The sequence below is a fragment of the Hibiscus syriacus genome, unplaced genomic scaffold (genome assembly GCF_006381635.1).
Source record: "Hibiscus syriacus cultivar Baekdansim isolate YM2019G1 unplaced genomic scaffold, ASM638163v2 tig00111005_pilon, whole genome shotgun sequence".
Classification (NCBI taxonomy): Eukaryota; Viridiplantae; Streptophyta; class Magnoliopsida; order Malvales; family Malvaceae; genus Hibiscus; species Hibiscus syriacus.
The window spans coordinates 767,030-783,293 of record NW_024062949.1 but is presented as its reverse complement, the minus strand read 5'-3'; the positions used below and the strand labels follow the sequence as shown (position 1 = coordinate 783,293).

The 16,264-nt window shown below is 34.7% G+C and overlaps 1 protein-coding gene across 2 annotated transcripts; it reads left to right on the top strand.

Annotated features, from left to right (window-relative positions):
* Nucleotides 1–1,405: 1,405 nt before the first annotated feature.
* LOC120149469 (endoribonuclease Dicer homolog 2-like) lies at nt 1,406–11,712 on the top strand. 2 transcript variants are annotated; one of them, XM_039162243.1, is made up of 23 exons: nt 1,406–1,559; nt 2,060–2,159; nt 2,321–2,498; nt 2,803–2,916; nt 3,712–3,846; nt 4,298–4,382; nt 4,470–4,534; nt 5,381–5,516; nt 6,256–6,401; nt 6,479–6,608; nt 6,699–6,798; nt 7,126–7,321; nt 7,403–7,563; nt 7,788–8,006; nt 8,118–8,344; nt 8,470–8,741; nt 8,868–9,280; nt 9,375–9,478; nt 9,771–9,967; nt 10,050–10,259; nt 10,378–10,785; nt 10,928–11,206; nt 11,308–11,712. In XM_039162243.1, exons 2-23 carry the CDS (start codon nt 2,074–2,076, stop codon nt 11,653–11,655), a joined length of 4,209 nt encoding a protein of 1,402 aa, XP_039018174.1. In that variant the 5' UTR covers nt 1,406–1,559; nt 2,060–2,073; the 3' UTR covers nt 11,656–11,712. The 2 variants fall into 2 exon arrangements, with proteins under 2 accessions (XP_039018174.1, XP_039018173.1); XM_039162242.1 differs by lacking the exons at nt 1,406–1,559; nt 2,060–2,159; nt 2,321–2,498; nt 2,803–2,916; nt 3,712–3,846 and having other exon boundaries at nt 4,310–4,382; nt 5,381–5,522; nt 6,273–6,401.
* The last annotated feature ends 4,552 nt before the right edge of the window (nt 11,713–16,264 follow it).

Below are 16,264 nucleotides of genomic sequence, written 5' to 3'. Positions count from 1 at the left end.
GCCTTATATAATTATATCAGTTAAAGGTATGGCGCGGCCCCTGCCCCGCGCTATATATAAATCAGAATTAAAGGTAAGGCGTAGTCCATGCCCCGCGCTATACCCCTACGTGGCGTAAGGCGCGCCCTAGGGGCCGCGCTTTACACAAGTGTATCTATGTCAGAATAAGGCACGCCTTACCTCACGTGGCACTAAATCAGCATATAGCGCGGCGCAGAGGTCACGTTTTACTGCTAAGGGTGTTAGATCGGAAAATATAGTCTTACCGATATTAGATCGGTAAATATACTAGTCACTGATGATTTTTCGAGAAAAACGCCAGAAAAAAGATAACTCTAAAAAAGAAAAGAGAGTATTTCTATTAGATATATAACTCATAACCTAAAAAAATATTAAAATATAATGATGAACAGTTTAACCGAACTATCAAATAAGCTTACTCTGTGCTAATTCATTTTTACATTATTATCATTCATCTTCACTATGTTATTATATATCTTCATTGTGTTACTTTAAATTAAATTTAAAATGTTTTTTTTAATATATTTGATTATAAAATTAGTAATTAATTCTTTATAAAGATCCAGGATAATTTAGACAAAAGCACCCTTTGCAAATATAATTTATCATATGGAATTAAAAAAATAATTCAAATAAATATTTATATATAAAAATAAAGGTTTAATCAAATAAATATTTATATATAAAAATAAAGGTTTAAGTATAAAATAAATATCTAAATTATACATTTTTTCACGAATATGTGTCTAAATAATTTTTTTACTTATCTCGATGTCAAACGTTGTAAGCATTATTGTTTTAGGTGTTCGAGCTGTCAACAATGTTAATTTACTATGTTAATTGATACAATGACATAATCTAGTAATTTTAAAATTTATTTATAAAAACTTTAAAATATTATATTTTCAAAAATGCCCCAATTTTTTTTCTAAAATATCAAAAAAATTAAAATCGTTTTTTTTAATCTCATTTACTCCAATCACTAATCATTTTCGACCATCCATATGTCGCCTACCACTCATATATCAACGACCATCAAATGATCGATCATAATCTTTAATATCGTCCCAAAACCCAAAATTCTTCAAATTCGTAAATTTCAATCATAATCCCAAAAGTCCCAAGTATTCAATCCATTAAATTCTTTTGATAGATCGTAATAACTGGCTGTTTAGCCGACTGTGGCAGCCGACCGTTTGGCCATGGAAATGCCATGTTAGCAGGGGTGGGACACGAGTAGGGAAAAAGTTTTTAAATAAACTCAAAACCTTCGTCTGCAAGTTTACGAAGGGGTAAAGGACGAATCCTTTCAAAAGTTTTTAAAAAAACTCAAAACCTTCGTCTGCAAGTTTACGAAGGGGTAAAGGACGAATCCTTTCTCAGGACGCAGTTGCTTTGATTGTTTATCGTGTTATTATTAATACAGGTGCTCTCTGCTGTCTCAGAAAGTACCATTCCAAAAGCATACAAAAAACAAAAAAGAGAGCGTCCGCCATTGATACCTTGAGTTTCTCATTGCCTTTTCAACTTCTTTAGGAGTATGTATCTTCTACATTGCTTCATTCTTTCTTTGTGTTGATTAATTTGTTCTCCTCTTTTTGGGTTTGTTCTTTGATTCTCTCTCTTTCTTTTTTGTCATGCCATTGGTGTTGTTTTAATGGGAGAGATATAAGTTGGGTTTTGTTTGTGATGTATGTATTTTCTGGGTTCTCGGGCCTCAGCGGTGAGTCTGGAGAACTAGCCAAATAAAGAGCCGGCGAGGTGTCTCAAGCATAGAACGGGAGTGAAAGTATTTCTTGTTCTGATATTTAAGTCCGTTCAAAATATTAAAAAACAGTATAAGAGAATGATAAAAGTGGTATAATATCGGTGATTGTATATGTCATATTTAATCGGTGGCTGTGAAAAATTCTTGGAATTCTCTCAAGTGAGATAATGGGCATAAGTTTGATTTCCTCTCGAATGTGATTTTGTTAGAGAAAAAAATGGGTTTTTATTGATTTCTGTGTTATGGTAATGTGTTCACTTTTACTGGCAGAAAATATTAAATTGATGAATTTGGCAGCCATGGAAGCAGTTGACATGAAGGTGGACATTTCCCAACAGCACTCTACCGATCCTCTTTCGTTTGCCAGAAGGTGATTCATTCTCATTTTTTCTTTTGATGGTTTAGTTGATGATGTGGGATAAAATTTCTTCTTTTTCTTTTTGTGTTCTGTACTATTGTTACCTTTTGTTTATGTCAAGAACTAATGTCGGAAGCTGTGATGTTTTCTGCATTTGTTTGTTGATGCAACAGCTACCAGATTGAAGCATTGGAGAAAGCTATCAAGCAAAACACGATAGCTTACTTGGAAACTGGCTCCGGCAAGACACTGATTGCCATCATGCTTCTCCGCAGCTATGCCTACCTCATTCGCAAGCCTTCGCCCTTTTTTGCTGTCTTCTTGGTTCCCAAAGTAGTCCTGGTTAAACAAGTATGTCAGATTACATACCCTCCTTTTTAATTCATACCGTTACTAGAAGATTAGGAAAACACTTCAGTTTTGTTGCTGAGACTTTTTGAATAGTATCTATCCCGTGTATATTTGTAGCATGCTGGAAAGCTGAGTTCAAAGAGACATTCATGGTCTAAATAGCATTTTTATATGTAATAAGTACAAAATACTGAAACAAGATTGAATTTGAGTATGATATAAAATCTTTGAGTTATTTATGTATTGATATTAGTGTTTTCTTCTTGGTTCCCAAAGTTCTCTTATTGTTTTACATGATGATTAGCAAGCTGATGCTGTGGAAATGCATACGGACTTGAAAGTGGGCAAGTATTGGGGAGATATGGAGGTCGACTTTTGGGACGATACGAAATGGAACCAAGAAATCGAGAAATATGAGGTGGATTTTTTTTCCTATATGTAACGTTTAGTTGATATGGAAGTGATGCAGAACAACTGCTTTCTTTTCCTCATCATGCCGATGATGTAGGTGCTATGTGATGTGCTGGCTTCTTCACTGACATTTTTTAACTATTATTTCAATTGTGAAATATTTCCAATTTTAAATTTATTATCTTTTTCCTTGATCTGCTTTTACATTTTAGTTTACATAATTTCAAGTTTCTGAAAACTTTTCTTTGAAGTGTTAGCTGATAAATTATACAATAAACTTTTGCTTCATGTTTATTAAGCAGTTAAAGTTGGTGTTGATCAACAGAATATTGTAGTATGTTTCTTAAGCTTAAGATACTGATTGGTCATTGGTCTGCACTCCTGAGTCCTGATACTTATAAAATGGAGCTTCTTGTGTTCCATGTATCTCTTCCTATTGATCATCGATACCAAGGTAGAGTGTGCAAAATAGTTTATTGCATACAGAGGTCTATCCTCCATGATTCAGGCCTCTAGTTTTTCACACTTCTTTGGCAGTTCAGTCATTTGCCCTTAATATATACATTGGAATAGTTTGGGTACTTGTACTTTTTCAATGAGAAATAGTGAGGCTTGTGGTTTAGAAGTATTCTACATGTCACTATTGGCTCATTGCAAAATCTGTGAATTGCAAACCATTATTGTCTTTATACCTACTCATTCACTGGCACAGGCTTCTTTTGTTGACTGGTATTGTGCATCTTTCTTTCTTTCTTACATATGGTGTATGCAGCTAGCAATAACACGTCTTTCTTACTGACAGGTGCTTGTGATGACACCTCAAATTTTACTCAATGGATTGAGGCATAGCTTCTTCAAAATAAGCATGATAAAGGTTCTGATAATGGATGAATGTCATCATACCAAAAGAAAGCACCCTTATGCATCCATTATGGCCGTGAGTTCTCTTTCTATTCATACTTATATATATATATATATTCTAATTTTGCTTACTGTATGCATTGTTGTGATGCTTATCAAATAGAAATGGCAATGAAATCAAATAGGGGGGATTTTCTTTTAATAATATAAATGTCTCCTGTAGTCAATCCTCTCAACCTGGCGTTGGGGGCAGCCTACTACCCTACCTCCCCCTTACCCCTTTGCATATGGGAATAGGGTTTTGTTGTTGTCTCCTGTAGTCAATCATACTTGTATGAGAAAAAATCATTGCATGATTTTTGTGTTGTAATAATGTCGTTTGCTAGGGAAATCAGAATTATGTTATTTTCGTAGTTCAGTTTAATTATAAATCATCAATCTACTGGAGTATTTCAGATGTAGCAATATATATATATGTGTGTGTGTGTATTAAAATCAGTTTTGCTTGAGGATTTGTTTCATTACAGGAATTCTATCATCGTCAATTGTCAGCTGGTGCGTCTAACCTTCCTAGGATTTTTGGGATGACTGCTTCCCCTATAAGCACAAAAGGTGATTCATTTAAGATTTTCATGTTTATTGGTTATTTGTTTATAGTATTTGTCTACTTGAACGTCTTACCCCTCTCTATTACCCTAGGGGCAAACTCGGTTGATGGCTATTGGCCGAAGATCCATGAGCTGGAGACCATTATGAATGCAAAGGTTAGATTTTTCATTTTTCTATGGGACTATTCTAATTCAATTCTCATTTTACATGTTCATCTTGGAGTGGAGTTATACAAGTTTACTAAGGGTCTGTTGAAATCAGTGTTTGTTAATTGGAAGGGGGAAAAGGAAGGAAAAGCATTGAGTCAAAGTATTGATTGAAGGGAAATTGAAAGGAAACTTGTCCAAAATGTATAAAAAAACTGATTTGCCTTGAGACCTTGAGCTTTTGCAAAAATGGTTACATTCCCGGTTCCCCGCCTCTGAGATGGGATTAAGCCTCAAATCCTTCTGAAACTATGGTTTATCCCCTATCATGAAATCCCTGAAACTTGTTATCATTCTTGCTGTTACATGTTTAGGTTTAGGGTTGTTTTCTACTGTATTATCTGTTGATCGTCATTTATACAACTTTCTTTTGCTTCCAAGCTTTGCTTGTTTGGAATCTCATCTACAGTTATGGGGAATGTTTAGATGGTTATTCTTCTCTCTAACAGGACTTGCACGTCAAGTCTTGACCTTTTCTTTTTGTACCTTCATGAAAATGAAATTATCTTCCTAGACAGACCTTATTAATTTTCTTTTTTATGCAATTATTCCTTTGTGTCTTAATTGTAAAATTTAAAATGAACTGCCTAGATGTGATAAGTGTTCTTCAATTCTTTCTCCTTTGCCTTTTGTCTTTTATACTGTTATGCACATGATATTTTGATGCATATAACTTTTTAAAAGATATTTTTTTCATTTCTTGCCTCTGCTTATGATTTGTTTCTTTGAGACATAATTGCGTTGTAAGGAAAATTTCATTTTAGTATTTACATGGTATATTTTCCTCCATTGAAGGTGTATACATGTGCTAGTGAATCAGTGCTTGCTCGGTTTGTTCCATTTTCGACTCCAAAATTCAAATTTTACCATCATACGGAAATACCAAATAACGTATATGCACACTTGGAAAAGGAATTGGATGTTTTTGAAAGTAAAGGTACATCTATTCTTTGTTGAAACTTTTTGATATGTTGCCCAGTTTATTGTGAGAAATTTCTTCTCTTTTGAGTCGTGTAGGAGTAAGACTTTTTTTCTAGTTAAATAAATTTGGATTTTCTTTTGACTGGTGTATCTATATTTAACTCAACTTGCACTAAGCACTACATATTTTCTTTTGGGGTGGATTTGTATCTAGAAAATATCAGGAAAAATAATTGTTTGTTATTCTTTTTCTTTATTTTTCTTTTGTTTTAATTGGGCCTGAGTCATTTGGGAGTTAGAATGTAAGGATGTTGGATGTGTGAAGACTGATTGGTGGAGTTGCTTGCAGCATCGTAATGTTAATGATTCGTTAGTGAAATTGGTTAGACCAGTGGCTACAATACAATCATCAGTATGAAAATTTTCTTTTAAAGACTATGTTTCTGACATGCTAATTTATCAAAAATATTTTTACACAGAATATGTGTGTATGTAGTATGGGAGATGCATCAGTATTTATGATGGTTCTGTTTAGCTAGTTTTAGGAATCCTAATTGCTAAGCACATTCTTGGGGTACTGTCTTGGGATGCAAACAAGCGGAATGAAAATTTTTATTCTCGTGGATTATCATTGTCTTTGGGTGTTTGTTGAAATTTAAAGGTGTGAATGGGATCCTCCTGTCCCTTGGGGCTTGGTTCATACTTTAATATGCATTCTGTACCTTTTCCCATTAGGACACTGACATTAGATGTACTGCTTTTTCAGCATGAGCATTCGTTGGACAATTTGGATCTTGAACCTTCTGCATCATTGTCTACAAGGAAAAAAATATCCAAGATACATTCAACTTTAATGTATTGTTTAGACAAGCTCGGTGTCTGGTTGGCTTTAAAGGTACCTCTTTAGACAGTAGATTTTTGCTGCTGCCAAAGTGCCATATATGTATCATTGAGTCTGTTCATTTGTAATAGGCTGCAGAATACTTATCGTGTAATGAAAATGAGTTTCTTTTGTGGGAGAAATTGGATGTGCGTGGAGAGAAAATTGTTAGGAGCTTCAGTTCGGATGCTTTCCATGCAATTCAAACATGCATAGCATCTGGTACTTTTATATTCCTCTTATTGTGAGTTAAGAATCAGTTGTTTCATCATTTTTCTTCTTATTTTTGTTGTTTTTTATTTCACCACATAGGTCCAGATTGGAGTATTGCTGATGATGTTAAAGCCAGTGTGGATGCTGGGTTTCTTACCACAAAAGTTTTATGCCTTATTGAATCTCTTTCTGAATACAGGTAACAAGGTTAACATACATTTTGATCCGTTTTTCTATTGGTTAACTAAGTGCTAAGAGAGTATTGCTGCCCTCAAGTGTTATCCTTTATGCTCTCCTATTATTTAAGATTTGTTTTTGGAGGAGTGTCAGCTGCAATAATATCTTTAATAATACAAAAGGGAAGGGCTTTTGTTTTCTTTTCACTGTTGTGCCCACTGTCGTCTCAAAAAAGGTCTAAAGGATTTTGTCAGATTTGAAAAACTTTATCTACAAACCCTCTTAATTCCATCTCCCTCATTTTTCTTCTGTTTTGCATTATTTCTTCTTGTTATGTTCTATAATGCAGGGTGTTGAAGGACATAAGGTGTATAATTTTTGTAGAGCGGGTTATGACAGCCATTGTACTTCAGTCACTATTCAGTGAATTGCTTCCAAAGAACAGTATTTGGAAGTCCAAATATGTTGCAGGAAATAGCTCTAAAATGCTGAACCAGACTAGGAATAAACAGAATGAAATTGTAGAAGAATTTCGCAGAGGGATGGTATGTTTTCATGTCATGTATAATAGGAAAATATGATTTTGTTAGCAGCTGCATTTGAATGATGGTATTCCATTCCTGCAGGTTAACATTATTGTTGCTACTTCTATTCTTGAAGAAGGATTGGATGTCCAATCATGCAACTTAATCATCAGATTTGATCCTTCATCAAACATTTGTAGTTTCATACAGTCTCGAGGACGTGCTAGAATGGAAAATTCAGACTATCTGTTAATGGTGAAGAGGTAATAATCTATATTTCTATTCCTTCCCATATATTATTTCTCAAATTTTAAAAATCTTTATTGCTAGTGCTACCATAGTTAACTTGTTAATACCTTTAAATTAATATGCAATCATATTTGGTAAAAAAAAACTGTTATTAATTTGCTTATTTTTGTATTTTTGAGTAAACTATATCACGGATCTTCTTATGTTCTTAACAAGTGCTTCTGGTTTAATTACTTAGTGGGGATTTTAAAACACAATCTCGACTGAAGGAGTATCTTACTAGTGGAGATGTAATGAGAAAGGAATCGTTATGCCATGCATCCGATCCTTGTTCTCCTCTTAGTAATGATTTATACAATGAAGAGTTCTACCAGGTTGCAAGTACAGAGGCATGTATGACTCTTAGTTCTAGTGTTGGTTTGGTATACTTCTATTGCTCACGTCTCCCTGCAGATGGGTTAGTAATTCTTAGTATTTACTTATAGTACATTCTAGTTATAGTGTTATTATCATTGTGCACATGGGTTAATGTTTTTGCTTCTTTCTCGTGTTTGTTTGTTCTCTTTACGTATTTTAAACCTAGTCCAAGGTGTATCAAAGACAAGCAATTGGGGATTTGCACCATCCATCTACCCAAGAGTTCCCCTATTCAATCTGTTTCTGTCCAGGGAAACATTAAAAACCTAAAGCAAAAGGCATGCTTTGAAGCATGCAAGCAGCTCCATCAAGTTGGTGCTTTAACGGATAATCTTGTGCCTGATATTGTAGTGGAGGAAAATGATGGAGAAGAAACTGGTAACAATAATGCATGCCTATGTTTTCTTTATCTTCAACAATCTTTTATGCGATTTCAATATACTTAAAGATGTTAGAAGTAGTATCTAACATTCCCCCATTTTATGTAATTATTTGATTTGTAGGAAAAGAACCCTATCACGACGTTCAACCGATTTTCATTCCACCTGAACTGGTTACTCGGGGTTTACAGGAGTCCCTGACAAAGTATTACTGCCACTTAATAGAGTTGAAGCAGAACTATGACTATGAGTTTCCAGTTCATAACATCATGCTTCTTTTGAGAAGTCAGCTTGAAATGGATAAAAAAAGTGTGGGTATCAAATTGGAAGTTGATAGGGGTACTTTAGCAGTTGATTTGAAATATGTTGGACCAATAAGTCTTGATTCTGACCAGGTACTATTTCTTGTTTTATTTAATTTTTTAAAATATTATTGTTCTAATGTGGTAAAAATAAAAAATATTTAGTAAGCCATTCGGATTTTAACATTTTCCCCTCTTTGCACCTGTCCGTTCTGATAGGTTAACTTGTGTAGAAGGTTTCAGATTTCCATTTTTCGAGTTCTTATGGATCGTAAAGTAGAAAAGTTGACAGAGATGTTATGTGACCTTACGTCAGGAAGTTCTGACATTGATTACCTTCTTCTGCCATCCAATTACGTTGGCCGAAATCCTGCAATTGATTGGTTATCAGTTTCTTCTGTCTTATTTTCTTATGAAAAGGTATGGAATTATCACAAGAATTGTAATGCTGGTATGATACAGACCAAAAGTGGTCCACTCTGTACTTGCATGATTCAGAATTCGTTGGTCTCTACCCCGCACAATGGCCATGCCTATATTATCACTGGTTTTCTAAATGATTTAAATGCGAATTCACTTTTGAGTCTGAGTGATGGAAGCAAAATGACCTATAAGCAGTATTATGAACAACGGTAAGCACCTGTTCAGTATTTTTATGAAGAATTAATGTGGAATACGTGATACTTATTTTATTGTTAGTAACCCAATTCTCATGTGACATTACAGCCATGGTGTCAATTTGCATTTTACTCGAGTCTCTTTCCTTTCTGGGCGACACATTTTCCCTTTACAAAATCACCTTACAAGGTGCAGAAGACAGAAAAAGAAAGGCATGTTTTCACTTATCATCTTGTTTTCTAGAGACTAGAAAGATAGCTGCATATGATTTTGGCGATTGAATTCAGCATTTTAGCATAAGTTTGATATCGAAGGTGTTCTGTAGAAATAACAAATCTTGTTCAGAATGTCCAGTACAAAATCGGTTGTCCTTTGAATTTTTCAATTGGTGAAAGAGAATGCACTTTTTCTCTTTTTCTCATCATTTAGAGTATTCATATCAATTCAGTATAGTTTGTTCAGATTTGTTTTGATCTTTTAAATTTTGTTTTATTTATTTTGCAGAATCAAGTAATGCATTCGTTGAATTGCCTCCTGAACTTTGTGACGTCATTATGTCTCGCATATCGATTAGCACGTTTTATACTTTCACATTTCTTCCATCCATAATGCATAGGATAGAGTCTTTGCTCCTTGCTACCAGCTTAAAAAAGATGCATCTCGATCACCCCGTGCAAAATGTTGCTATTCCAACCATGAAGGTAAGCATATCTTTGTCAGCTATGTATAATCTGAAAGTTAAGCATTGTAATGCAATTCACTTGGTTCAACTATGCTCTGTAGATTTTGGAGGCAATTACCACGAAGAAGTGCCTAGAATGTTTTCATTTGGAATCATTGGAGACTCTTGGTGACTCTTTTCTGAAGTACATCGTTTGCCAGGAGCTATTCAAAAGATATCGGAATCATCATGAGGGCCTTCTTAGTATCAAGAAGGAGAAAATCATTTCAAATAAATCTCTTTGCATGCTAGGATGTGACAAGAAGCTTCCGGTAAATTTTCCTCTAGATATTTGTTTAATTTATTCGATCATGTTATCATCGAGGTGTTTTTATCCCTTTTTGGATCAGTTCTCTCTTTAATATGCTCTTGAAACTCCCAAAACTGCAGGGATTTATCCGTGATGAACCTTTCGATCCCAAAAAATGGATGATTCCTGGTTGTCGTTCAGGAATCTATACTTTCAATGAGGAGACACTGTCTAATGAAAAAATATATGTTCGCGGGAGAAGAAAGATGAAAAGTAAAAGGGTTGCCGATGCTGTTGAGGCACTTATCGGTGCATACCTTAGCACTGGTGGCGAAGCTGCTGCCTTATTATTTATGGATTGGCTTGGTATTACTATCGATTTTACAAATAAACCGTATGAAAGGCAGTTTCAAGTACAAGCTGAGAAACATGTTAACGTCCAGTATATGGAGACGCTCCTTAATTATTCGTTCAAAGACTCTTCTTTGTTAGTGGAAGCACTAACCCATGGTTCTTATATGCTTCCTACAATTCCAGGATGTTATCAGGTTAGTTCAGGGATAGTCGGGCTATACGAATGACATTAAAATTGTGTCATTTCATTTGTATCTTGATGTTTTATGATTCCACGTCGTCAATTCCGTTTCTCTTCCGTTTAACTTGACCATAATTAAATTCTTTTCCGTGCAGCGGCTGGAATTTCTTGGGGATTCCGTTTTAGATTACCTTATTACGCTGCATTTTTATGATAAATATCCTGGGATCACGCCAGGATTGTTAACCGATTTGAGGTCGGCATCCGTTAACAACAATTGCTATGCATTATCAGCTGTCAAGTCCGAGTTGCATAAGCACATTCTCCACGGTTCACAGAAGCTACACAAGGACATAAAAGAAACTGTCCAAAGTTTCCGGGATTCGTCGTTGGAGTATACTTTTGGTTGGGAATCCGAAAAATCTTTCCCCAAGGTGTGTTATCAGATTACATTTACTGTTAACATAAATCATTGCTGTAAACTCTTTTGAATGTTTCTGTAATTTATCTAAATGTTATTCTTAAACTTTGGCAGGTATTTGGGGATGTGATGGAATCACTTGCCGGGGCCATATTTGTCGATTCAGGATACAACAAGGAAGCCGTGTTCCGGAGTATAAGGCCGCTGTTGGAGCCCATGATTACTCCCGAAACAATGACGGTTCACCCTGTGAAAGAGTTGCATGACCTCTGTCAAAAGGAACAATATGAGCTGAGAAAACCCGTTGTTTCGAGCGACAACGGCGTTTCTTCTATTACTGTCGAGGTCGAAGCGAATGGCAGGGTGTTCAAGCACACATCGACGGCATCAGATAAGAAGATGGCAAAGAAACTGGCTTCAAAAGAAGTTTTGAAGTCGCTCAAGGAGGCCAATTTTAGATAAAGCCTGCTTTAGACTTTGTGCGCTCTTCTTGAAAAATTCTCCAAAGCTTGTTATTTATTCATTCATTTATAATTATAATGGTATGAAATCCTTCATCATCATTTATGGTATGAAAATCCTCCGTTGCCTATTCTATTGATTTGAAACCATATTCTAAAATTGAAAAAAATGGTTAGGGTAAAATACACAAATGGTCCTTGACTATAGGGTATTTTTTATTAAATTTCTCAACTATTAAAAATTACAAAATGATTCTTCTACTATAGAATGTTGTTTTGTTAAGTCCATCAACCATAAAAAGTAACAATGGTTATTCAATTATTTATTATGTTTCAAATTCATCTTTTTCTATTAAAAAATTGGAGATTGTTTAAATGGACGATAACATTTTAAGTGAGATAAGATAGTCATTTGTGATTCTGAGATCAGATTTTTATCATATCACAGTCATTATGTTAACGTCTAGTTCAGAATACCATCAATCTTTTTAGCAAAAAAATGATAAGTTTTGAATATAATAAATAGTTGAGTGACTGTTTTGTAACTTTTAATAGTCGAATGACTCAACAAAGCAAAACTCTACAATCAAATGATTATTTTGTATATTTTAACAATTGAGGGATTTAATAAAGCAGTACTATCTTGTTTGTTACATGAACTCTAGCTCCGTATTATGTCACGTGTCTGATTCTCGGTAAAGACGCGCTTCATGATCTGCGCTTTACCATCGTGACACTAGCTCGGATAGAATCTTACGAAGACGCAGATTATGATCTATGCTTTTTCACTATTTTTCACTGTGACGCCAGTTCAAACAAAACCCTACGAAGGCACGCCTCATTCTAGCCCACGTTTCGATGCGAGAAGCTTTTTGTGGGTTTAAGTAAGTCGAGGTTCATCGGCGACACGATTCGTTCTTTAAATCGGAGTTTGTTAATTTGCATAAGAATCCCATAGCCAGTACTGATGAAGCCTCTTGTCTTTCTTATTACACAACAAGCGAGGGAAGCAGCAATAACATGTTATATCTCTGCGTTACTGTAGTTTTGCACTCTCCAGCATAGGCAATAGATTATTACTTCTTTCGTATGTTGCCCACAAAGCTAATTGTGTTTGTTATGTTAAATTAATTAGTTACTATTTGTCTATGTTCATGCTATTTTTTTTGATTAAATAGAGCTTTTTTATCATTCGGATTGACTATGATTGTTTTATTCATTAAAAAAAATTTAAAGAAAAAAAGGACTTTTGTTGTCGTTATCGATAGAAATCATTAATTTTATTCAAAATATGAAATATCTCAATTATAATCGTAAATTAAGCATTTAGTAAGGATAATTTTTTATTATCAATGAAATAAATTAACAAGTTAATATTACATAAGAACCATACAACGAAAAATTAAAATTCAACCAAGAAATTCGAACAAAGATATACACAAATAGATTTGATCACATCGATAAATGAAACACAAAAGAGATTGAAGCTACTGAAAGATCACTGACAAATTGTAAATCAAATTCAGTAAATCAAACTTGAGTGACGTGAAAAGATATTCACGAACGTATAACATGTATCCAAATCCAATCCAATAGTCTAAAGAAGGAAGATCAACAATATAAATGTCATCTTAATCAATCGTAATGGAAAAGGATTCAAAGTGATATAATACAAAAAAAGAACCGAGTTCTTTTTTTTAGTCTATCTAAAATAAAATAGAAGATCATATGAAAAATGTGACTGATTCTTTCGTTTCCTTGGGTCACTGGTCATCTGATGGGAGTTTCGGGTTAATATTGATATTTAGCAATAAATCTAATAAATCTGAGTTTAGCCCTTGGTGTATTGATCTTTTTTTGGAAAAGGAGTGTGTGCGAGTTGTTTATTTTAATAATAGGCTAGATTTACCCGGTTGTACTTTTTTTCATTATAACTAGGAAAACAAAAAGTGCATGACCCCGCGAATAACTTCTGAATAAATTTTTAAAATTATATTTAAGAACCGTAGCATTTTGTGATTCATTGGTACATCGACTTTAATTCTCTATTAATCAATAATCTATGACCATTAACATGGTTAAGGTCAAACCGTTTGAAGTTCTGATGTAACAGGGTACTCTTTTTACTATTTACTAAATATAGAAAGATTTTCAAAACAAAAATATTTTTTTGATAAAAAATACTCATGTCAAATCAATCTTTAAAAAATATAAGTGAGAACAACGCTCAAATGACTAAAAAGCGTGTCAAAAGATAGAAAAAATATGCTATAAATAAAAATGTATCATATAAATATATTTATTGAAAATGAAAAATTAAAAAAATAATAAATAATAAAGAATATCAACGGTTCACAACTAACAATAAAATTAATATCGGTGCGGATTAAATAAATTAAAAATTGAAGGATAAATACGTACTAACGAGGGAAAACTAGAAAACTATCAGAAAAAGATTAAGAGAAAAACTTGGGGGCACAGACATGGGCGATTTTCCCCAAAAATCACTGGTGATCGGTATATATATCGATCTAACACCGGTCATATTATATTTCCTGATCTAACACCCGTAGCAGTAAAGTTTGCCCCCTGAACCGCGCTATATGCTGATTTGGCGCCGCGTGGAGTATAGCTTGCTCCCTGTACCGCGCTATATGCTGATTGGGTTACACATGGGGTATAGCGCGCCCCCTGCTCCGCGCTGTACACCACATAGGGGTATAGCGCGGATCAGGGGCCGCGCTATACACCGTACCAAAATTATATTTAACACGGTCCCTGATCCGCGCCTTATATGTTTATAAATACCTCCGGTTCTCGCATCTCTCCTCACATCTCCTCGCATCTCTCATCTCTTATAAATTAATACAACAATTACATCAACGAATAATAATTCTGGCAATCTTCTTATATTTGATTTAGAAGTTCGTGCGATTTTTCGTTATAAGGTAATTTTGTTATAATTTTTTAATTATACTTATTGTTTATTATCATTATTTGAAAAAAATATTATACTAATTATTTTTAATTAATTTTTATGTTTGTAAAATTGAAAAGCAGGAGCATACGTCGAAATAGTTTTGCGGTGCAGGTAATAATATAAAATTATATTATTTAAATTATTTACGTTGATGTGTAAAAAAAATTTGTGTTATATTTTCGTTCATATATAATTTATTTAATCAGGTTTGTTTAAGTTATTTTTTTGCAGATATAATATTGTCGCACTTTTAAACTCAAAGAATGGCGCGACTTTCAGCTATTGTTTATTATAATGGTGAAATTCGAGAAGATGAAACCGTCGTTGTTTTCGTATCAAATGAGCATGTTAAAATATCATTCAAGAGAAACATAACTCTTGAGGAGTTGATAACGAAGATTTCGAGGAAGATTCATGTTGGAAGTAACAGAAGAATGTCGTTGCAGTACAGATTTCCAACATCATTGTTGCCATTAACTTATACAGCGTTCGAACTTTCGAACAATGATGATGTTCAAATGATGGTTGAAGCTCAAAGTAATTATTCAGACGTCGCTATTGAGATGTATGCACATTTTGTTCAAGTGTGTGTTGTTCGGGGTCAATCTTTAAGCTCACACTATGGGCTGGCTGAACAAGTTGATCAAGTTAACAGCCCGACTACAGTAATGTGTAATGATTTTAATGCCATAATGGGGAGACATTCATCCGCAACTCCTTATGATATGTATCGAGGTGGGTCCACGAACAATCCGTATGGCAACACCGCGTCCAGTTCAAGGGGAAGGCATTCATCTGCAAATTTCTTTGACCATATGGAGATGCCATCGACGCAACCATCTGTGCAGTTTCCATTTGACATGATGGCTTCAAGCTCCAGGGGGAGGCATTCGACTGCGAGCTTTTTCGATCTCAATGTCGATATGTCTTCTAGTTCAAGGGGAATGCATGCAAGTAGTAGGTTCTTCGACTTAAATGTGGAGAGCATGGAGGAACCATCATCTCCACCAGAAGAACCGCTTCGTGAGCCTGGTGCGGATGGTGCTGAGACTGGACTATTCATTCACCCAGAATCACCGCAATTCAACTCCGATGATGATGAAGTTCCAGGAAATGTGGCACAAACTGACCCTCCTGCACATATGTATGAAGCTGATTATGGTGCAATGTACGGGCCAGAATTTGCTGATATGCCTCATCTCGGTGACTATGGATATTACTCATCAATAAATAATGGTGAGTTATCTTTAGGCATGGAGTTTTCAAGCAAAGAAGAAGCGATGATGGCTATCAAAAATTACAATATCCGTAATTCTGTTCAGTCCAGAGTCAACCGATCGACGACCAAAAATTATGTATGCTACTGTGCCCGACGCAAAAATGGATGCAATTGGATGGTTCGCTTATCGAAAATGAAGAGGAAAAATAACATATGGGAACTAATAGTATACAATGGTCCTCACACATGTTGTACTGGAGGGGTCAACCAAGATCATCCCAACTTGGACTCTGAAGTGATATACCAAGCCATTATGCCCATGGTAAAAGCAAGCTCTCATATAGCTATTGCAGTGTTGATTTCAGCTATACAATCGCAGTATGGGTACACCGTCTCTTATAAAAAAGCTTG